Raw genomic sequence first — 23,681 nt, 5'->3', positions numbered from 1 at the left:
TTTTATTGTCTGGTATTAAACACATATAAAAAAAAATAAAAATAAAAATAAAAACTTGAGTATGATGTTATAAAGGATTTTCATGTTCTGTATCAAGACCAGACTGTTCTTTTACTAGTAATCAGCTCTGTTCATTTGCCTTCATGAGAGTTGTGCATTAAGATCAGTTCTGATAATGCCACTGAAAGGTTCCACTTGCCATGTTATATTAATGGAGGTAATTTGTGCTTCCAGAGCAGCAGCATAAATGGAAATTTTCGCCTTTGAGGAGGAAGTACCTTGTTTATGCATGCAATTAGTTTTTTATTTGAAGCATCAGGACTGAATTGTAATGTTTATAGCCTGCAATCCCTATTTACTTAAATACCACTGTTATTCTGGGCTTAAATTGTATTTTTAATGCATTTGAATAAAATTAATTTTTCCATAGACCTATATTTCGTTTTTGTATTTTTAACTTCTTGATAGAAGGATTATTGACAGGAGCAGTACTGAAAGAGTTAACTGGGAGAGGTTAAAGCATCCTCATGCTGCTTCTTCAAGTAGCTGGTTCACCTGAAGACCAGAAAGAGAGCAGACAGAGTTTATGATCACCCTCATCGAGTCCGCTTTTACAGTCTGTGTAATCATGTGAGCATGGCAGCTCTCTGAGTGGGACATGGAGGACACGGATGGATCCAGGTTGCTTGTTCAGGCTGCAGAGGGCAACGCCAGTCGGACCCAGGGCTCCGAGGGCGGCTTGTCCGGCCGGACCCCGCTGATCTTGGCGATTATCATGATGGTGATGTGTTTGGGTGCTGTGATAGGTGAGCTGCACTCTTACCTGATCGTGATACTTTAATTTTTTTTTTTTTTTTTTTGAATATTTATTTAACGTTTTAAAACGTTCAGGAAAACATTTTTTTCCACTACGAACGAAATTTTTTATCAATTTTCGACTTAAATGATAAACTGAAAACAATTCAAAAGGCTTCATAGGTTCTGAATGAATCACCCTGAAGAAACAGAAAACGTTTTATACGCCATAACAAGGCAAAAAAAAAGAAAAAGTATAGCGATTTCTGGAAAAAACAACTAATTGTTGTCAGGGTTCAAATAGCCTAATGTAAAAAAAAAAGCAGCAGCGAATTGCCATGATATTTTCTTTAAGCCAGTTGTTTATTTTGGATGATCCTTCATTACATGGCGGTAATAACTCGATCTAATACAGTAACACTTAAATGCAAAAATGTGCAAAACAAGCCCAAATCATCAGCCCTTACTGCTGTCAGGTGTCCTTGCTGTCGCACTTTAAATTTTGCCAGATGTTGTGCTGCGTGTGTGACCAGATCTCCTCTTCCCTTACAATGGTCAGATCTAGCAACTATTTCTGATAGTTTTTAGTTTTAACATTTTGATATTCAAACGGATAAAACATTCATGTTCTGAATCTTTAATTTATTGACATTGTCACCCTTGCTGGCATTGTGTTAACATGACTGCTCCTGATCAGCCCCCTCTTAAAAATCTGCTTTTCTCAATTTTTCCACAGTGTCTCTTCATTTTGAGTTGTTTTTGTTTACTATATAAGATACTATGTAATATGTCATTTGGTGTTCTTCATCTGAGGTTTTATAAATGAGATTTTAGAATCTAATATGGACCAGAAGTTTTTTTTTTCTCTGTTATGATATCCTGATTCAAATTCATCTGTATATTTACCCTCAGTAAACTGAAAAGGTTCGTTGGTTTGACATTACACATTTCATATGACTGTTTCCTCCCCTTTCTGTTATGTTTCTGTTTAGGTAATATATTTGTCATTCTTACTGTGGCTGCAACCAAGACGTTGCACTCGGTGACATCGGTGCTGATCATAAATCTGGCCATCAGTGACCTCTTGGTCGGTGTTGGGGTCATGCCTTTTGTTGGCTTGTCCATCATGAATCACGGATGGCAGGATTGCACAGTAGGTCAAATCTCTCTTGTATGAATAACAAATGAGCCTTTTGTGCCTCACCATGTTTTTTTTTTCCCCTTAATCCACCGACTATCCATGTGATGAAGTTGTCTCTCTCCTGACTGCTAGGATCTCTGTTTGTTTGTTGGTTACACCTCCTCTGTGTACCTCACAGCATCTGTACTGACATTAACTGCTATCGCTTTGGACCGCTACCAGTCCATCTTACACTGCCTCCACTACAACTCCCGCTGCACCTTTTGGAGGATATGTGCTGTGGTCCTGTGGATCTGGCTGCAAGCCCTGGCCACTAGTTGCCCTCCACTTTTAGGTTGGAGCTCTGTCAGCTATGTGGTCCCCATGTATAGCTGTGTGGTCAACTGGGCAAGCAGTCCAAGCTACACTATCTTCATTGCTGCTCTCTCCTACCTCACACCAGCAGCGGTGATCCTCTTCTGTTATGTGAACATTGTCAAGGTGGCCCGCAGCCATGCCAGGAGGATTCATACACTGGAGGACTCTGTTCAGCGCAGCAGGAACTCCTGCTCTGGTTTCAGTCCTGGCAATTCATCTAAGCATCACTGTGGGAGCAGCCTCTGGAGACTTATTTATCACATAAATGGAGAGTTTGTGTGTCAAGTCAAGAAAGAGGAGGGGAACACCAGCTCTGCTCCTCCTGGTGTGACAACACAACAAAGCAACACTTCATCAAGATGTTTGTTCTCTTTCCTGGCTCAGGGCAGCTCACAGTCACCAGTGCAAAACTCCCAGCAGCACAGCCACGGAGTGACGCGCCTCCTCCTGATCATTTCCGCTTTCCTCCTCTGCTGGACACCCTATATAAGTGTGGCTCTAGTTCAGGCAACAGAAACCGCAGTTTCAGGCCAATCTACTCTCGTTCCATCCTTTGCCATTACTGTCTCCTACTGGCTGGTGTTGCTGAACTCTGATATCAATCCTCTCCTGTATGCTCTGCTCAGCAAGCGCTTCCAGAGCGCCCTTCGTGGACTTGGACAAAAAATAAGATCATGTTTGGGAAGTGTGATAGGCAGGGGAGGTGAGGTCAGGAACAGTGACCCCTGCACTGTGACCACTGCTCATCCAGGTTCACAATCCAGCATTGAAAGTTTGACTTGTGACAACTCAAAATATTCCTCCTCCATTTTTACTGTTTGCGCTGGCTTAAGACATCATTCTGAGGATCACATATGTAGAGTGTGTCATGGTGAAAACACCCCTTCCACATCCTCCTCTGTTAGTGATGCTGGTGGTGACAGAAGCCATAATCTGCAGGTCCCGTCTCGGCCACAAGAGAGAAGCAGACTACCTTGCTCCGCTCTCACCGAGGAGCAGGAGGCCACATTTTTCTTTGGACAGATTACAGTGAGAGTGGAGCATGATGTTTGCTAGTGGGATTTCTGCAAACACATCCACATTAGGTGGATTATCACTTGTAGCATTAACGTTAGACTGAAACTAGTAATTATTTTTATAATCAATACATCCATCCACGATTGCTTAGTCTCTGTCCGAAAGCAGTAAAGTTTGCATTTTGAGTTTGTCAACAGTCTAGTCCAGTTTAGTATGAACAAGGAGTGAATGAATAATGAACACAATGTAAAGTGCTTTGAGTGCCTTGAAAATAACTATTGAAACCTAATTCATTATTATAAGTGATTTGTCAGTGGAATAAATCATTTCAGTGATGAAACACAGAAAATAAGCTACTAAATCATTGTAATGCAGACATGTCACGCATGCCATGATAATTGATTGACACTTGCATCATGTTAAACTGATTTCTAGTTGAAAAACATCTGCAAATAATTTTCATGATTCATAGTTTAAAAATGGTTTAAGTGTAAAAAAACAAACATCCAAACCTATCTGACAATAAACAAGTAATGTTTTTCTTTTTCTGACTGGCCTGTTTTTCTATATTCATCGTCTGCTTGTTTAAGCCCTTACGAAGAACAGACCTCGACAAGGAAACATATTGAAAAGAAATCTTTTTATACAGTACATGTGATTACACTTGAAGACACCCCACAGTAAATAGAATAAACCCATCCTTCATTAGTGCTCTAAATAGTTTCTTCCTCCAATGTGATAATCATATGTTGCATCTCAGTGTAAAAATTGTCATTCCTTACAAAGGTTTACATTTATGTCTTGCAATAATTCCAGAGGAATACAATATTATTATTTATTGTCATAGAGAATGACAATGGGAAACAGTGCTAATGTACTCTATTGCAAAGAAGAAAAAAAAAGATAAAGAAAAGGCAGTGAAGTGGACTTTTCAGCTGTATCTGATTATACAGTATGTGCATGCTTTATCTGTGGATATCAATCACTGTCCTCCTTGAGGTTAGTCAGCAAACAAATGCAAAAATATAAGACGTCTTCTGCAATGCATCGACAGTTTCTTTCCAAAAATAAATAAATAAATAGAAAAAAACCCCAAAGCGACTCATTCCAATGAGTACAAGAAGGACAGTATTAAAGAGTCTCTCTGCAGCAGTCTGTGGTGGCACTGTATGAAACAGTAAGCATGTGTGGTCGATGTTCATACATTCACAGCAAGGCAGAGTTTACACCAGTTGCTTCACGAGGTGCTGCTCTCTGTATCGTGGTAGTTAACCTGCCTCAGAAATGTGACAAATAAAAACAGATACAGTAAGACTTCTTTTCCGTTTTCCTTTGAGAAGAGCTCTCCACCACAGCGGGACGGTTGTCTACCATCTGTTGTTTTCACCAGAGATAAAAGAACTTAACTGAACCCCTGCAGATCTGTCTGAGTGCACGTGGATGTAGAAAGCTAAATTATCAAACAGAGGCTCAGTAATAGCTTTCACTGATGTTCATAGTAATTAAAGGGGTATTTCCAACTTTTCATGTAGCATGTAAGTCGTAAAAAACCTTTAGCTTGTCTACCTGAAGCTTTAATTAAGAGATTTAGAAATTAAACAAATCTAAACCGTCTCATGCACTGATATCAAACGCTTTAGTTATTGATTTAACTATCTCATGATTAGGAGGTGGTCCTTATTAATGGGGGAGCAGTGAAAATAGGGAGTTTAGCCCATGGAAAGCACATAACCATAGGAGGCCCGCTTTCTCAGAATGGTCCTCAGACATCCAGACAGGTCCCCCTCACACCACATGAGACTATCGGGTCCGCAGACGCAAGACATCCATGGTGTGAGATATTATGTACAGTGCACCAAAGGCAGATATTCATCATTAAACCTGAAATATGTGACTGGGATTTTCTATTTGTTCTCAGGCAATTTTTTAGTAATCTTCTTTGAATCTTTTAGTTGCGTAAATGTTTACATGTTTGATCAAGCCAGCTAAAGGTGTTAGACTTGACTTGAAAGTTTCTGGGCCTCTTTTTTAAAAAAATTTTGTCCACAACTGAAAAAAAATCTCAGAAAAGCTGGCCGGTGTTCTCAGTTGGTGACAAGGCAGCAGACTGATAAGGAGGTACTGCAAAATTGACACATGACTCAATCAGTTATACCTGATCCCTTTTTTGGTATGAAAGAAAATAACTAATTTGATATCCTTGCACCATATTTTACAAGCTGTGAGAAGAATAGATGCCACATGAATAATACACAATCTGAGCCTCATATGTCTTCTCTTGGTTGACTTACTGATCAGTGGGCAGTCAGGATTAGAGTTTTTTTTTTGGGAGTTTATTCACCCAGGAAGCTGCACAAAACAAAAAGTAAGTAACCACGCACATCAAATTTGTTAATGTGCCTCCCTTCCTGTGTCTGTGTGTGTATTTGTACTGTCACATTTCATAAAGTTAGTGTGCAAATGTTGACATAGAGGTCCTGCTTCTCCCTCTCCAGTTGAGCCCTGTGCCGGCGCCTGACTCCCCGTTGCCCTCTGCTGGCTCATCACGCTTGCGCAGCTTTGTGCTGAGCTGGATGATGCACTGGTCCCAGTCTTCAGGCAACAGCAGCATGAGGAAACCCAGGCAGATGATGAACACAGCGATTAGCCGTACCATGTTGAAACCAATTTCACATGTGTAGAGGTCCACCACTGTAAAAAAATTGTGAGGATTGGATTAATATGAACACATAATTACCTTCAATTTTAAAATAGTTTCATGTTTGTTGCTCAATAAATAAAGAAGTAGGAGGAAACTAAGGATGGTAATTATTATTCATTAGTTAGATAGAGTAAAAAACACTCGACATAATGTGATGGGAAATGAGAAGAAAATGAGCAACAGGACCTGGCTGCACATCTTTTTTTAACTGACACAAATACAAAAAAAACAAAAAAACAGATTTGCATTTGACAGTTAATTATCATAACTGGCAGCATGTCAGTGATATAGCTACTGTAGGTATAACATGAGCATTTCAGAGAGGCAGAGCCTCTCAGATGTAAAGATGGGCAGAAGTTAACCAATCTGCCAAGCATCTATGTTCTATAAATGTTCTTTACATAAAACTGCAGATAGAAGATTCCAACATTCACAGTATATGACGTCAAAAGATTGAGAATCAGGACAAATTTCTGTGAACAAAGGGACAAGTGAAAGTCAAAACCTGATGTCTGTTATCTTCAGGCTCTCGGATGGCACTATAAATCACTGAATGAGCTGAGTAACTTCCAGAAATCACTGGCTGTGAACACAGTTCACCATGAAATTCAAACCCAGGTTAGCCCCTTGGTATTCCTTCAATCTTGCTTCACCTGCGACCTACTGGAATGCCAGAGGATTAAAGCTGTATATTGCAAAGACAAAGGCACGTCTGAACCCGATCCAGAAACACTGGTGTCTTTTCTCAGCAGATGTACCATCAGCTTGTTATCCAGCAGACCATTCAAAAACCTGCATCTCTGAGGACATGGAGTTGAATTAGCTCCTATGATGTGGACAGCTTTCTCCTCTGCAAAGGCAATATCAATATTCCCATCCAGACAGCATCTCTTCCATTGATCGGCCTTGCATATTTCAGCAAGACAATGCTGCATCCATCACAACAACACAGCCTTACAGGAGAAGAGTCTGGGTGTCAAACCTCACCTGCAGACTTTTCACTAATACAAAACATTTGGAGCAGGGGTGTCAAACTCCAGTCCTGAAGGGCCAGTATCCAACAGGTGTTTGTTGTTTTCCTCTACCAACACAGCCTATTTAAATCAAATGGATCCAGCAGCTTCTTGTCAACCTATTTATGCATTTCGGTCAGGTGTGTTGGAGCATGGAGACAGCAAAAACCTGCAGGATACCGACCCCCCGAGGACTGGAGTTTGACACCTGTGATTTGGAGTAACGATGTCCAGGACTGTTGAGCATGAATTCTGCATGGACACCATATATTTTTGACAACTCCAGAAACTGGTCTCCTCCCTTCCTGGTCTGGTCCCAGACTAAACATTTACAGTTTACATCCTAGTCCAATTTCTTTTATGAGTGGTTTCATCAAAATGAGCTAATATTCTGCCATGCAATGGTATAATGTCTCATTGACAGGTTGTTTATATTCTACTGGGAATAAAATATGGGTTTGTGAGATTAGGAAATCATTGCATTCTGTTTCTAGTTTACATTTTTACATTTGTCCTAACCTTTTTATTATTTGGTTTGATTGTTCAGGGGAAAATGAGAGATAAGAGGTTTTATTAGCAATCGCAAAATAATCTTTCATTTAATGAATAATCCATTAAGTATGTTAGTACTTTTACTTTATTTGTTTCTAAAACATAAAAACCACATAACTAAAAAAAATGAGAGAGAGTTTGACATTAAAAGATTATGGATCAAAATGAGATTATAAATTAAATGTCACAAGGGATGATTTCGGAAACATTAAAAGGTGACCAGATTTAAAAATTGGAAAAACAAAGGAAAATCCACAGACTTACTGGCATTTACAGGGACACTTAGGATGATGCCAAGGGAAATCAACGTTGGGTATGTTATCGCAATGCCAAAGTTCACCAGGACATTGAAAGCTGTGAGGAGAAACAAAATTTAGAGCAACAGCAGATCACACAATGAGAATGCCAAACCTTTTAGAGATGACATAATCAGCACCGTGCAGAGTTGTGAACAAAACTGGGTGATATATGAACACTATTTACCAAAAATCAGGGCTGCAACTCCACAGAAGTAAGCCCAGGGGATGTCCTCAGGTGAGTCAATGTACTCCACATGTGTAAAATACAGTATGACTGGCACAAAGCTGATGAAAATGAAGTTGGCGCCTCCAACAATGCTCAGAAAGAGTGCAGCTTCTCCAAATTTGGCACTTCCCAGGACCATTTTGAAGAGTACCTGAGGATAAAGCAAGACAAGTGAGATGAATGTGCAGGTTTCGCCCCCGTATGGAGCTGAGGGGTATTACAGAGATTTCATCTGCCAAGTACCTGCCATGTCTCTGGCTCAGGGGCGCTGCTGTCTGTTTATCACATGAGGTGACATACAAAGCAGCACAGGGGGGAACAGACCTTGTCAAAATTTGGCTATCTGCCCCTTTGATTGGGATGTCACAGCCTGAGGCCAGCAGTCAAATTCATACACATCACACACCTATGCCAGCGGAGTCTTCTATTTCTTAATCTCATCCTGTCTTATGCCACCTGGTTACATAACAAGGAAGCAGCCAGTCCAAGTTGTCTTATATAAGACAAGACTATTCATACATACATGCATGTTTTGCTTTTTTTTTTAATGGGTTTGTTCCACTGCAGATAAAAATATCACCCCAATGCAGTGAGTAAAGCTTACTAATAATGTCTCTCGACTGAACACAAACAAATACCTTGTAGAGTGCTGACAGTGACGCAGAGGCCACGACCAACGTAATATCAATGACTGAGTGGCTGTGGAATCCATCTGCATAGGTCATCATCACGATGCCTGCTATGGCCAAGATAGCAGCCACGATCTGTGGAGACAGGACATCAGTGGATGATGAATGGACAACATGCTGCTCACAGTTTGGTGATTAAGACGCACAGTCCTTCACTGCTGTGCGGGGACACAGCAGGCGCACATGGCCTCCGCTTTGTTAGTCTGTGCAGAAATCACAAGCCTCCCAGATCTAGCTTTGTAAAGCTGCGATTAATGTGTGGGCTATGTTTTATCTTCAGCATGTCGGGCTGCTCATTTGGCATTTACATTTCCCACATGCATGCAGGCCTGCATCATGGGGAATCTGCTGTAGGGTTCACAGGGCAAGGGCTTCTAACACAGGACAGGCGGCTTCTTCAGTGTTAGCTTGATTGTCTGATATTGATTTCCAATACAGTGCTATCGTGTTTACAAACAAAGACACCCCCCACCCCCTCCCAAACATGCACACAATCCTTCAGTCACTGCAATTATCACAGCTATAAAACATGTCTCCGGATCGTCTTTTTCATCCCACTCTCAGTCACCCTGGCTGCAGAAAAGCTGAATCTCTCATGCGTAGCTCCCCTCTCTTTGCCTGCGCATGTCTTCATGCAGAAACTCTACATGCAGGGGTGTTTGTGCACGTGATGCAGTCCAGCTGAGTGGATTAGCTCTGCATTAAGGAGGTGTCAGGAAGATAAATGAGCCTTGTGTTTTTGCTTGGCCGAAGCCCCAGGGTACTTTTGATAAAACGGTTCTCTCTGCACTGCAGGTTGGCCGTCGGTCATTGCTACACCTTTCATTCTAGTGAACAGGTTTGTTTGCAGGGTCAGCAACAATGAGAGATGTTTCAGCACAATTTCAGCGTCACGGGCTGTAAGAATCATGACTTTACCTACACTGCAGACTGTTTAGGACACACCCACAGTGTTAAAACTCTCATCTCCACTTAGCTCCCTTCACATTTTCTTAATGTTTTCAGTTAACCTGAACACTGCATCCCAACTTCACTGCTGCCACCAAATAGAGCCAATAAAATAGTCATAACTATGCTCACAGTGTCACCAAAACAATCTTTGTGCTTGTCTAACAAGCATGTTTCAGCTTCCCCCATCTTTCTCCTCCTTTGGTTTCTTGACATGCTCGTCCAAGATCCCCCGCATTGCCGCAGACTTCTAAACACTGCAATCCCCACCACCAAGCAAGAGAGAGGGTGCGCTGCCTTTTTACAGTAACTGTCGCTTACTGGGGCTTTTCATCACAGATAATGGGGGTGGGGAGTGGCGGCATGCACAAGAGACAGGCAGAGTGGTTGTCAGTGTGTGGAGGAAAACAGGGGAAATTCATTCTGCGGAGTGCAGGACAGATGCAGATGTGGGGGCATCTGAGGCGTGCAGTAGGAGGAAAGAGGGAGGCGCCTCAATTCAAAACTGTGACTTCTCTGATTTTCTATTCTTGTCCAGACAAAACATGCCAGCAAACACACGCACAGAGGAACAAAACTGGAGGTGCGCTTGAATGACACTCAGTCATCAGTGAGCGATCACACTATCATATGGATTACTTACTCTCTATTATTGGGTGTGTAACTCTCACAATTAAACGTGAATCTCCTCAGAGCATCACAAATGATTTTTATTGCGTTGGAAGTTTTAAACATAGAATTTGTTTCTCTTAAAGAAATTTCAATTTCTTTAAGAGGGTAAAATAAAATATATTTGACGTATTTCTTCAATGGGAGAAAAATGGAAAACACAACGACAAGCCAATAGGCCGTTAAATGATGTTATGTCAGAAAAGTCGAGACTTATAATGAGGCAGAAACATTTTTTCTTTCCCTTCCCAGGTTAATAGAATAAACCCAAAAGGTCAGGAGATGAATTACAAGACAAGAAAGAGCAGATTTATGCAGCACAAATTTCATTATTTTGCTGACTTTTTCCACATCTTATGTGAATGTGATCAAATAGAGCTAATCTGAGAAAAAAGGAAAACATTAGTTAAAATTAGTTATGACTCACATTTTTCTTCCTCAAGTCATGAGGGGTCAGGCTATTATCAAAAGTAAAATCCAACTTTACGATCACCTAATTTAGTTTCAAAAAGACAAAAGTTTCCCAGATAATAGACAACCTAACATGTGACATGTGACAGCACAAGCAGTTCAGTACAGTATAGATGTATTTGAGATTAAAGATACTATGTTTTGTCTTGGAAGCAGAAACTTTCCACAGATATTTGCTGATACTCACCCTGACCCCCATAAAGCGGTCTCTGAGCACAGTCCAAGACAGCAGGAAAACAAAGGCCTTGTTACAACAGAAAAGCGCTGACACGTCTGTTGTGTTGATCTTCCTGAGAGCCTGCAGGTACAGGTAGTTGGTGAGGATCCACAGCAGTCCAAAGGGTGCTATCTTGGTGAAAAACACCTTGGGTGTCAGTCCGTCGTCCCCGAAAAACCTGCAACACTCCCTGCAAAACATTATGTTGATGCGGAAAATGAGTGCTGATAAGAAGCTGTTGAAGGTGTGACAAAGTCAGTATTCAAAAATGCAGTGAGGTCCCCATGAATAATAAAAATAGTTCATCTTTTGGAGCCATATAAAAATCAACTAAGCACAACTTTGTGATGTGTACAGGAAATAGATTTTAAAATATCTTCAACCATCCTCAGCGTTATTTTTAAGATGCTGTGTAAAGACTTCCATATGCGTGTTATGACGAGGGTCAAACATGTTAATATTTTATAAATTCTTCTGCTTTTGCTTTTCATGCACAGGCTGAACAGCTGATGCAAAGATGCAGCAATTCAGATGAGAAAGAAACCTTGTCAAATCAGCATTAAGGACTCATTTCCCAGCCAAGTTAACATTAACTTTGTGTTTTCCAGATGTGGTCACGAAATTCTGGTTCAAGCCTGGGATTGATTCCTAACAAAAAGTTCCCAGGAAAGTTTTTAGCTACACACAAGTAAATGTTCTTGAATAAAAGCTGACAAGCTAAAAGTTACTGGCCTGGGTCCATATGGTGCAGTCTGTTATGTAACAGAGGAACCAAACCGTGTAATTTAGTATCAGAATACCGACGGCCGTCGGTCCACTGTGTTATTACATTTTCTGCTCAATAAGATGGTGTGTGACTCTGCTCTCATGGCAAAAAGGATTAATTTCACCCCTAAACTACAAGACCTCATTCTCTGTGCTGGATCAAAATATGACAGTTGTGTATTTGTGTCTGTAAGCTTTCACAATGCTGTTGCGTTACAGCATTTTTCCTTCAAGCATCTGGCCAAGTGAAAGTGATGAAGCAGCAATAACTGATGGTATGTTTGCTAAAGTGTCCTGCTGGATTGTTTGGAGTAGCATTCAGCTCCAAAGTCTGCACAAAGACTGCACAGCTCGCACCCCCTATTCAAACACAACACCATTTTAGTGACAACAAAATTATAGTTAATTATCATTTCATTATGCACAGTGGATGAACCACCTGCATGTCATGACTACTTTTAGTTTGTGGTGTCTTTCTCCTTTGATCTGATATGTTTTACCATTACAGATTCACTCATGGGACTGGTGCGAAACTTGTTTAGGTGTTTACAAAGTACTGTTGGGCTTTGTGAAAAGGTGCACAGAGAAGATGGCAAATGAATACATGGACACTGATTTTTGCATATTAAGTGTGTGTTTTGGGGGGGGGGGGGGGGTCTTTCTTTTAGATAGAGAAATTTTCAGTGTATGATTTACTGACATCCCCCAGATGATGATAAGATGATAAGACAGGAAAATGGACAAGAAAAAGTTGAGATGGGATATAAGAGATTATATGGATAAGGAAGAGAAGGAAATAATGGATGGAAGGATGGATGAGAGAGGGAATAATAAGGCAGAAGGAGGACAGGAATAGCACTGCTTGGGTTGACAGAATGAGATGAATAGTGCTGAGTAGGTGACCAAGTGATTAGAGGTGGGACTGAAGCGTGGATTGCTTTAAATTTAGGAGGAGCTGTGACCTTCAACTAATAACGATAATACCAATACCAACACATTTAATTTATTTAGCAGTTTTCTCTATATTGACACAAACTACAAAGGATAAAAAATATTTTTTATCACCCCCTACACCAAAACCTCAAATTTTTTACTCCGTATCCTGCAAGATAATAAGAAAATTGTGAAGAGTCTTAACATCACCAAAAAAAAAAAAAAAAAAAAAAAAAAAGTTTTTCTGAGTTTCAACTTTCTAGATTCCCATAATGACACCTTGTTAAGATTTTGCAGATTAATCAGCACATCGTTATGCCCTGTCTGTGGTCCAGTCCACACACACAGACAAACAACCACTCACACACACACTCACTCATCGGTGCAATTTAGAGTAACCAATCAACCTAACATGCATATCTTTGGACGGTCGTAGGCAGCTGGAGTAACCAGAGAGAACCCTAACACAGGGAGAACATGCAAACTCCACACAAGGCTACTGTCCAAACACACCACCCCAGCCGAGGATCGAACCAGCGACCTTCTTGCTGTGAGCCCGCAGTGCTAACCTTAATGCAAACTTTAAATGGTTAAACTATCTTTATTTTATTCACTATTTATTCAAAGATCCTTTGGGGATGACACTGAATTTCTATAGAAAAAGGATCAGTTGTAGATCACCGTTGTGTTTTCATGACTGCAGACCAAATATGAGACACAAACCTCCTAAAACCCATGACAGCAGGAGTTGGATCAACTGATATCAGAAAAGAAAAAAACAACCGATGGTTCAACACATCAAGGAGCTCCCACATTGGATTTTATGTTGCTGCTGCAACATTCAGCGCAGCAGGCTAAAGCAAACTTTGGTCAGTGAAAGGACTTTTGTAGAGTTTTGTAACACAGAACAGTTACATCTTTTGTAAATGTTTTCTTCCTTTTGCAGCAGCAATCTGACATAAAAACATCAAGAAAACACGACAGAGAATCTTCACGACGCATATTAAAAATCTCCTATTTAAGTTTGGCTACATTTTTATATGCAAAAAGGCCTGTCAGATATTACAGATGTAATTTCTTAGTATTTCTTACTCTTAGTCCTGTCATCTACAGAAAGACTCTGATGATTGCAGTTGTGGGGGTTTGTCACTGATGGAAAAGCAGCTGAGTACAGAGAACGGGTCAGTTGCAGAAATAATCATCTCATTAGATGAAAACAATCAGCATAGCATAACTGATCTCAGGGTGCTATGCATTGTTAAGTAGCACCCTACACACTGAAATTCATGTGCCTCCTTAATATTCTTCTTGTTAACAGTTAAGCACTTGTTTCTCTTTGATGAGCACAAACAAAGCAAAAGAGATGACTGTGACTTCAGGAGGAACAGGAGTAAACAAACCCCTGTTTACATCTGAAGGGCAAGCAAGTACCTTGGACTTCTACTAGACAGCAGACTGGGCTGGAAATGCAACACAGAAGCCGTCAACGGGGAAGGAGAGTAGACAAATACTTAAGGAAGTTAGAATCATTCAGTGTCTGCACTAACATGTTGCATATCTTTACTAGGTCTGCTGTGGAAGTTTGCAGACATCTTTTGGAGCAGAAGACCAGAAGTACGGAGTAATAGATTCCAAACAAACTAAGCAACAAGGCAGCTTCAGTGCTGGGGTTAAGTCTACAGCCGCTGCAGCTGATTGCTAGGTAAACAATGCTGCACAAGCTGCTGAAGATAATTCTTCTCATCCTCTACAAACAGCACAGTGAGGAAACATCAAAGTATGTTCAAGGAAAGACTTATTCAAGTCCAGTGCATGACGGAAAGGTTCGAAAGATCATTTCTGCCAGCTGCTATCCTGGAAAAAGACTTAATTATCTGGAAAAAGCTTTATTATCTAATCAGTTACTGTTCTTGTTTTGAAAAAAAAAAAGCCAACTAAAACACTGAAATGTCCTTCTAGCATTAACAAAGTGTGTTTCATTTCATTTACTTAGTCATAGTTACATTCACTAGAGGGCACGATGTGAAAAAACACACAAAAAACAGAATGTTTCATAATCAAGAGAGACATCAGCCCCGGTCGAGGAGGTGAACTCCTTAGATCTTTGTGTGATTCTCAAACAAAGGGGATTTAGATCACAGAGCGGAATCCCAAATACTGAGCTAATACCGCCACGCATCACTCCTTCAATCCCACCAGCCACTTTATCTCTTTGTACTCCAGCAGAACAGTGGATAGCAAAGATAAGACATGAGATTGTCAACTGGACCAAATTTCCATAATGTAAGAAGCTGCCTTATAATTGGATTACAAGTTTGACTGTCTCCTCGTACAAAGAGATAACAAAACTTGTCACTGCAATTTATGAGTGTTCATAGGCAGAGAGGGCAGATTATCTGTGATGTTAAATCATGTATATTGTGAGTAGAGGAAAAAAAGAAGGAACAGAAAAGATTTTACACAAAATATTGTGTTATTCGGTCAGTCGTAATGACTGCATTCTTGTTTACTCAGGTTGCAGCAGAACTGTTCTCTGTGGGAAAAGTAACTGCTGGGGTGCAGACAGAAAACAGGCCTACAAATTTAGCAGACATTTGCTTTTTACATTTCCCTCAAAGATTTTTTGCTTTGCATTGTTCTGTAGAAGATTTAATATCACAACACGTGCATGTGATCTTGGTCTGTCAGCCACATACAAGAAGGAACAAAAGCACGGCAATGAAAACAAGCACACACTTAGCATAGCATAACTGATCTCAGGGTTATATGCATTGATAGGTAGCAACCTATACACTAAAAATCACATGTTTCCTTGATATTGTTAGTGTTGACAGTTATGTACTTGTTGCTCTTGTAATAGAATCTCCATTGTTTTCTTTTTTTTCTAAATCATGAAATTACTTTGGTTTGGACCAAAACAATATGCAGAAAAGCTCCAAAATATTCTTAGTAATTCTAAGTTTTTTACGTAGTGAATTCTTATTTGACCAATAGATTTCTTCTGGCTGGAGTTGATATTTCACAGCAACATTTGACAGATGATGAAACATTTTGCATCGTTGTCTTGTTGAAATGTCGACTTCTGCCCAGGGTCAGGTTTTACAGCAGCCTGGCTGCAGCCTCATGTGGTTTTAGTATCATTTCTCATAATTATTATTCAGGATTATTACTGTTGCTTACCCCAGTGATTGTAAAACTAAAACTGTAAGAAACAAGTAACATAAACACAAAAAGCACTGCATCTCTAACACTACACAGATGGTAAACACATTATGTCTAGCCTGGGCTACTTTAAACACTTATGGCTCAGTTATGTCACAGGTAAGTGTTGTGTGGGTCAGATGTGGTGCTCATGTGGCTGAGTTTCAGCAGCAACACTCACACAGAGTCATTGCTAGAAGATTAGACTTAATATGGGCCAAACAAAAAGTCAATTGTAGGTCATGTTTGGACTAAACGTTTGTTGCTATATGGGTATGCTTAAACATTGTGACAGAGATGAAGCAGCATTTCAAAAGTCCACACAACACTAATATTCATTTCATCTAGCTTCTGGATGGATGACCAAAAGCTTCCTGATGATCTTTTGCAAAATCTGGGAGATCTTTTTGTAACACTGACTTGTTGACTTGCTAGTGGCCTCCTGAATAACTGCTGGAAATGTTTCAGATAGAATATCCGGATTATTCTTGATGGTATTTATCTTTGACCTTGAAATGCCCTGGACTGGAGTCCAGATGAAAACACACACATTATATATATATGTATGTATATATATATATATATATATATATATATATATATATATATATATATATATATATATATATATATATAGATAGATATATATATAAAAACCACGGTTGTTCTGCGTTCTTACTTGAAGCGGGAGAGCGGGTACCTGTCAGTCAAAAGGACACGCCCCTAAATATGCCGAATTTTGAGATTAAATTACTTTTAAATGGGCGAGTTAGAAAAAAATTCAGTCCCTGCCCGGTTGTCATGAAGGTAAACCTGACCTATTAAAATGAAAATGGAATTTTGAACCAGGCTGTAAACATGTTTATTTCTGCTGTGAGGTTGGCCTTTTTAACATGGGAGTCTATGGGGATTTGCTCTGTTTTGTTGCCAGCCCCTAGTGGATGAAGGGGGAACTGCAGTTTTATGCACTTCCGCATGGGCTTCACTTTTAACCGCCGGAGGCTCTGTCCATCTTTCATATACGGTCTATGATATTGTCTCATAATTTTATCCTTATACGTCTTTTTAATGTGAAAACACTTGTACAACACTGAAGCTCTTTGTTACAAACCTTTGAAAAAATTTGGTCTTGAAAAGCATTAAACTTTCAAAAGGTACCCAGAGAGAGTTTCATATTTCAAACTTAGTCATTTCTCTGTTTTTTTTTTTTAAATTTTCTTTCACATCTAAATAAATATTTCTTGTCAAATAAAAGACTAGCATGCAAATGTGATTTTAGACCATCGGTTTATTAACCGTTTTAGTTGTGATGCAGTGTGAGTCTTCCAACCTGAATCTCTGCCTGGGCGTCTGCCTCTCAGGACTCTTGCACAGGTAGCCAATGTAGTAAAGTGGGAAGAAGAGGCAGTTCCAGGTGGTGGCGAACCAGGTGAGGGTGAACGGGGCATCAAACTGCTTGAAGGTCAGCTTGGCTAGCTGGGTGGAGCCTGCCCAGGATGAGCACACGCACATCACCATGGCAACACCCCACAGGGCCTTTTGCACCTGTACAGCTGTTACGCGGATGCAACAGTGGAGCTTCCATCTGTTGGAACTGGACTCTGTCCCAGCTGCTCCAGCCGACTGTGAGTCTGTGGTGCCCACCACACTCTCTCTGGTCCGATCTTCTCCTATAAACACACAAACACACGACTTTAGCCTGACTGAAATACACTGTCAGAAAAGAGCTTCCCTGTATGAGCCATCACTAAAAGGAAAAACACATTTACTAACTGGATCTCAACAAGTTCTAATGTTGTTGTGAAAGTGTCATTACAGCATCACATACATGTTACTTCTCTTCTCCAGCGAGTCAAAGACAGAAAGTGATTCAGTAGACTCCAAGTTGCGTCTCTTTGTTATTCACGCCTTGTCATTTCTTTCCAGTTAAAAATAGCTGCTTCTGTGGTTTAAATGATCTTGAAGGTAATCAATCAGACATCTGAGTTAAAAATATAGTAAGTGTGACAGGCGGCTGCCAAACAGAGGACAAAAGAGGACGGATCCGATTTCCAATCCAAGACGACCTCCTCTCCAACTGATGAGCCGCGGTGACATGCGTGTGTCCACAAGCCACAAAGGCACACACAGCAACTCCCAACTTTTCTATTTATACGGTCAAAACCTGATAGCCTCTTCAGTATGTCTTCAGAAAGGCGTGAATTATGTTAACCTGCTGTCTTCCATCCCACTCGCTCACACCCACTCTGCTGCCTCAAAAGCGATTCACTTACCAAGGTCATTAAGTTGTTTTTAGTTTTTTAACTTTCGAACACATACAACATCTGCTTCTTCTTTGAAACAGTTTGGTTTCAGCTGTATGTGAAAATATCAACACTAAAAAGCAACAAGCAAGGTCATCCCTTGGATTAATGTTTATTTTGCAGATAGCTTCATAATCCACACAGGAATTGCTCATTCAGAAAGATTAAGTGCTTGTATTAATAATGCATTAATATGTCTTGAATAAGAAGAATAGCAGCTGCCACTAGTAACAGCATATGAGCGGCATATTAAGGAAACAGCACCCCCATGCCAGTTTTGTTTAATAAAAACTATGTAATAAGCACCATATATTATCTGTGGCTCCTTTCCAAAAAGTTTAAAAGAAAAAGGAGGGATCTTCCTGATGGTGCTTCCAGAGGTAACGCAGGGAGCATTTTGCTGATTCATCTCCATACGCTCCTGACTGGAATACAGAACACACTTCAAAAGGCCTCTATGAGACCAGAATACATCACGATACAGTGGAAATTATCTTTGTGCAGCATCACCAGGACAGTAAAATCTTTTTTTTTTTTTTTTTTTTAAATTATTATTTCAGTCCTATTTGAAATTAATGTTTTGTAATCAGTATCAGTGGTGCAGCTTGCCACCAGGTTAACATGATCTAATCTAAGGAACACCCGTTGTCCTCCATAAGCAGCTTGTTGTGAATTTCAGTAAGAGCAGTGTAAGGGGGGCATCCATCATACCCAATGAGGCGGCTCAGTCTTCCTGGAAGAGCTGCGTCTGACCTTGCCAGGTGGTCTCATCACATCGCAGATTAACTCTACTGATGACTATCACCTCTAATGCTAATACCCTGGCTTCCCCCAGCTACCTAATGAATGCAGACCAGATCTGCATTCTGTTTATCTACAGCAAACAAATAAATTAAAAGAGTGATGTCATTAACATTAAATTAAGCTGCGTTCTTCAAGCATCCCAATCAATGCCCTCTGCCGCAAAAGCAAATAGCAGCTCTAGCAGTGCAGAAGCAAATCTGGCAGCACTGACAGATGACTCAAGATCATTTGTTTTTGCACTGATGAAATGATGAATCAGCAAAGGAGCATAAAAAGAGGCAGATGCGCGTGAAAGTCTCTAGAAGACTTCAGTACAAGGCTGAGTGTTATATTCCTCTATTCTGAGCTTCAAGCCTCTTCGGCTTGTTTTGAAGGTCACTTCTTGTTTATGCTACCCAGTCTTTGTCTGTCCCGGGCCACCGTCCCACATCCCGCAGCGCTGACCACTTCTCTGTACTGCACCACAGCTTAATCTTTCAAATGCAGCCGTGAGCCAAGCCAATCAACCCCCAGGCAGGCTCAGGGCCCCAGCTAAGCACTTCCAGCTCTGGTACATTTAGACATGTGCCCCGGGAATAAAAATTATATAGAACAGCCCCCCCCGTACTGAATCTGTTATCATAAAACTCAAATATAGTGTGCTCTATTCTTTATGAAATGAAACGCAGTCATTAACATTAACTAAAAACATAATTGATTAAACTCTCAGACATTAGCCCATGTTCATTTGCTACAGCTAAAGTAGAGGAGGATGATTTACAGGTAATATGCTACTTTTGCAGTCATACTGACTGTGTCTAATGATCCTGTATCAACTGAGCGCTGCTGATGAGCAATATGCAGCAGGGCTGAGCTCATTAGTGTGAGGGTGCTGGGTCAGTGCTGGTAATGTCCTTTTCAGCTATTATTACTTTTGACAAAACACTCGAGAAAGACCTCTCTGTAAATGCTAATGGTTAACTCAGAGCTCTGAATATTTCATAATCAAATAAATACTGTCAAGGTGACTCCAGGATGCATACAGCACAGAGAAAAGCCTGCATTACATCATAAATAACCTCAGCCTTCTGCACATTGAATAGATTTACATTCATGTTTAGATTCAGTTTTATCCTGCATGAAAATATCTTTATTTATCCAACCCCACTTTATGTCCAAATGCATTTAGGTGAATCCTAAGTACAATAACAAAGGAAGGGTGAGAGTGTTTGCTTGCTTGTTGGACCAAGACTAATCTGATGTGACAGCTGTATGTCTCCTTGTTCTCTCCTTAAATGTATCTTTTCCCAACGACAAACTTCAAATAAAGCATCCAAACTCCACTGGATCCACTATGCACAGGTAAAGGAACGTTCAAGAGATGAGAGCATTTTAATGGAAAACGTTTGCCGTAGCCCTCGAAGGACATTCATATTTAAGTGAAAATTTCCCTTGTTTATGATTGTTAGTGGATATGTAGAAGAAATACCGGTCTTTTTCAAGCTACAGGCACGGAATATCAATCTTTATCATGTCTGCTCACTTGTCTGCCTACAGTATTTTAACTCACTGAACACCTCATAAGCTGTTTGCTGAATGCGTGTGGCACTCCCAGTGGAACACTCTAAATGGTGCGAAGATTCATCTTGCCATTAGCCAGTTTTCCAGCTTTTTCTCCCTTTGTGATTCAATGCTTCCCTGATTCCCGATCAGCCTCACTCTTACTTCTGCTCTCCTCCCTCCCCCTATGCAGTCTCTGCAGTGCAGATCTTGCCTGCTGATAGCTGCAAATCCCAAACTTGCCAGCAGAGCCCTGCCTGCCTGACTGCTCTCACACGTCACACAACCCAGCTGTGACGGGGTGAGAACGTCCCTCAATCACACCCCCGGGCAGGCCACCACCCACGCCATCCACCCACCTTTCTGTTGCCCCGCTTCCCCCAGAGCATGAATTGGATTCCTTGCAGGTAGCGGTGTAGGTAGGCGGCTTTATTTCTGCCAGGATGTTCATGCAACAGCTTGAAGAGCGTAGATGTTACAGGGAGTTTTGTCTGGCAAACTGTTCGTCCACTCTCCGTGGGAGCGAGTGCGAACTGCGGCGCTCTGCCTCAGTGATCCAAGAGGGTAAACAGATCAATCACCCATAGACACTTCAGAATACCTCATCTTACTGCTGGCTTGGCTTGCTGAGGAATATGAATTCACTTGTGCAAGTGCCTGTCATGCTAATAATCAAAAAGTGTGAAGTTTTTGTTTGGCTGCAAGGGAACTTTAAATCACTTAAATCAATACCTTCAAAAGTCTCATTGTGCACAGATCTCCCTGTGTACCAAACTAAGATCCGATATGGGAAACTGGAAGAAAATCTAAATCTTTAAATCATGAGCTCAACCTTTAATTTGAAATTCTTGGGTGAAATGTTTAAGACGATCAAATGCAGAATCGCTGTTTATCATCAGACTTGTCTTTGGGTGTCAGACAGTATCAATCAGTGAATTAATCATAAAAATAAACCCTTCAGTTCCCTCCTGACTTATCTGGTTTGACATTTCGGACATGGAAATCAGAGGCTGTCTTGAAAGATGCCGCTCCTTGTAAGAAAAGTGAGACACATCTTAGAACTCATGTATAAAGTACATCTGTTATTACAGATGAGTGGGAGTTTCGCCATGCCAGAGATCATCAGACAAACAGACATAGCGCAGACAGACAGCAGTCACTGTCTTTGTAATCTCAGCATCTAACGGACAGTGGGAGTTTGTGATACGTGGCTGTGACAGCTTGGTCGGGCCAACCTGTCAGTAAGAGGCCGTTCAACACACCAGAGCAGAGTCCTCTGTCGAGCCTGTCCGACTCAATAATGCAAGAGCGGAAAACACACCCTGCTGTGTCATCCCCCTGATAGGCTGGACCACATGGGCTGAGGGGACAAAGGCCCTAGAGGGCAGACAAGGGTGGGACAAATGTTACTGATCCCACTCGCCTTCAGTCTCGATTGCTTTCTCCTTCAAACTCACAAGGACAACAAAACCAACTTCCTTGCGGAGCATCAAACTTGTATCTCTCTGCTTTGACCTGCAGGGCCATGGCAACAGATGCTCAGGATACAGGTTGATGCTGCAGCACGACACGATTAAAAACAATGATGGCATAGTGTGGGTCTGCACATTGTGTTATAGCAGAAACAACAGCATCAAAATGATATCATATTTGGCTAACTGTATGCTGTAATACCCACAGTGTTTGAAGCATCCCTCCCTCTTTCTTGCAGTCTCTTAAAAGAGTGAATACAGTGTGATTGACCTGCACTTTAACAGACTGGCATGAGTCCCAGCACTTTCCGCGACAAATCAATATTTAACAGATTGGCCACAGCATCCCTGTTGAAGTAATGGATAGGCAACCACCGCAGGTGTACACTGAGCGGCGGCCCAAACAATAGTTTTACTTCCTCTCTGCACCCCGGAGTCACTGATATCACAGGCCCTCTATTAAACTCCCATCAACCTGAGGTAGCACTTCACCGTTTCTCAACGCCTTGAACCAATCAGATAAGTCACGGCTCAAAAATTACTCATCCGGTTTGACGCTTGGTAGTGTTGTTTAGTAGTTTATCAGTAGCATCGCAAGGAAAATGACGCTTATCAAACAACTGCCAGCTCAGTTATTTTCACAGATTAAATTGTGGCAAATATTTCAAAGGTAACTTTTTTTGCTGTAAAAAATCTGTAAATTTGGAGGAAACCTATAGTCTTCTTACAGCATTACAAAAATGTTTGGATCAACTTCTTTAGTCTATGATTCCTCTTTGATTATTTTTTTCTTAAAGTTAACGGCGGCTGACACCGCTGCTCTCCCATAAGGCACCTTCTTAAGATCTAAACTACTTCAAATTCATTAAAACATAAAATCTTACATTTCAATTTGATGGATTTATCTGAACACACACTCACTGTATATGATCAACACAAGCAAAATAAAAAGCCTTGTCATTGTGTATTCATTGCTCACTTATCAAGGAGACAAATGGTTTTAAGACAAATTGGCAAAACGAGATTTAACTTTTATTCATTTGATAAGCATCAAAGCCAACAGAACTAACACTCAAGGGCTGAAAATATTGTAATAACATTTTAATAAGAGTTTTATTAAACTGAAAATCATTACTACTGATGTAACTTAGGCTGTAACATAAATTTGATCTCAGTTTTAACTGATGTGGCGTCATCTCCCATACGAAGGTTGTGGTTGTAAATGCTGAAGCATGATCATAGATATAAAAAAGAAAGAAAAACAATATGTAAGCAGATTTTTGAGCTCTTAAACCTAAGAGACACATTTCTGATTGTTCAAAAGGAACAATGCAAGGTTTATATTTAGTACAGTGTATGTTAAAGGTTTCGGTTTTGCTAAATATACATACTGTTAAATCCATGCATAAAAAACACGGATCAAGTTAATAAACTTTAAATGCAATTAAAGCTGTTTCTTCCGAAGTTTGCTCAAAACATCTTTAAAGTTTGGTAACAGACAGAATGAAGCAAACTACAAACACATTCTCATTAAAATGAATCTAGCTATTTTAACACAGCAGACAGTTA

At 40.5% G+C, this 23,681-nt stretch overlaps 2 protein-coding genes across 2 annotated transcripts in view; one reads left to right on the top strand and one right to left on the bottom strand.

Annotated features, from left to right (window-relative positions):
• Window positions 1-658: 658 nt before the first annotated feature.
• LOC306762324 (5-hydroxytryptamine receptor 1D) lies at window positions 659-3,349 on the top strand (the record flags this gene model as incomplete). Its single annotated transcript, XM_079248767.1, has 3 exons — window positions 659-806; window positions 1,788-1,948; window positions 2,069-3,349. 3 exons carry the CDS (start codon window positions 659-661, stop codon window positions 3,347-3,349), a joined length of 1,590 nt encoding a protein of 529 aa, XP_079104893.1.
• A 2,410-nt stretch (window positions 3,350-5,759) lies between these two features.
• slc35f3b (solute carrier family 35 member F3b) overlaps window positions 5,760-23,681 on the bottom strand; it is a gene marked incomplete at both ends in the record, with an annotated part of 61,043 nt that continues 43,121 nt past the window's right edge. The window contains 6 exons of the mRNA XM_079249422.1: window positions 5,760-6,001; window positions 7,841-7,930; window positions 8,060-8,252; window positions 8,740-8,865; window positions 11,066-11,285; window positions 17,325-17,664. Of these exons, the coding sequence (XP_079105548.1) occupies window positions 5,760-6,001; window positions 7,841-7,930; window positions 8,060-8,252; window positions 8,740-8,865; window positions 11,066-11,285; window positions 17,325-17,664 (1,211 nt within the window). The remainder of the gene's footprint in view (window positions 6,002-7,840; window positions 7,931-8,059; window positions 8,253-8,739; window positions 8,866-11,065; window positions 11,286-17,324; window positions 17,665-23,681) is intronic.

The sequence above is a fragment of the Telmatherina bonti genome, assembly GCF_933228915.1.
Source record: "Telmatherina bonti genome assembly, chromosome: 11".
Lineage (NCBI taxonomy): Eukaryota > Metazoa > Chordata > Actinopteri > Atheriniformes > Telmatherinidae > Telmatherina > Telmatherina bonti.
This window is presented reverse-complemented; position numbering and strand designations above follow the sequence as displayed.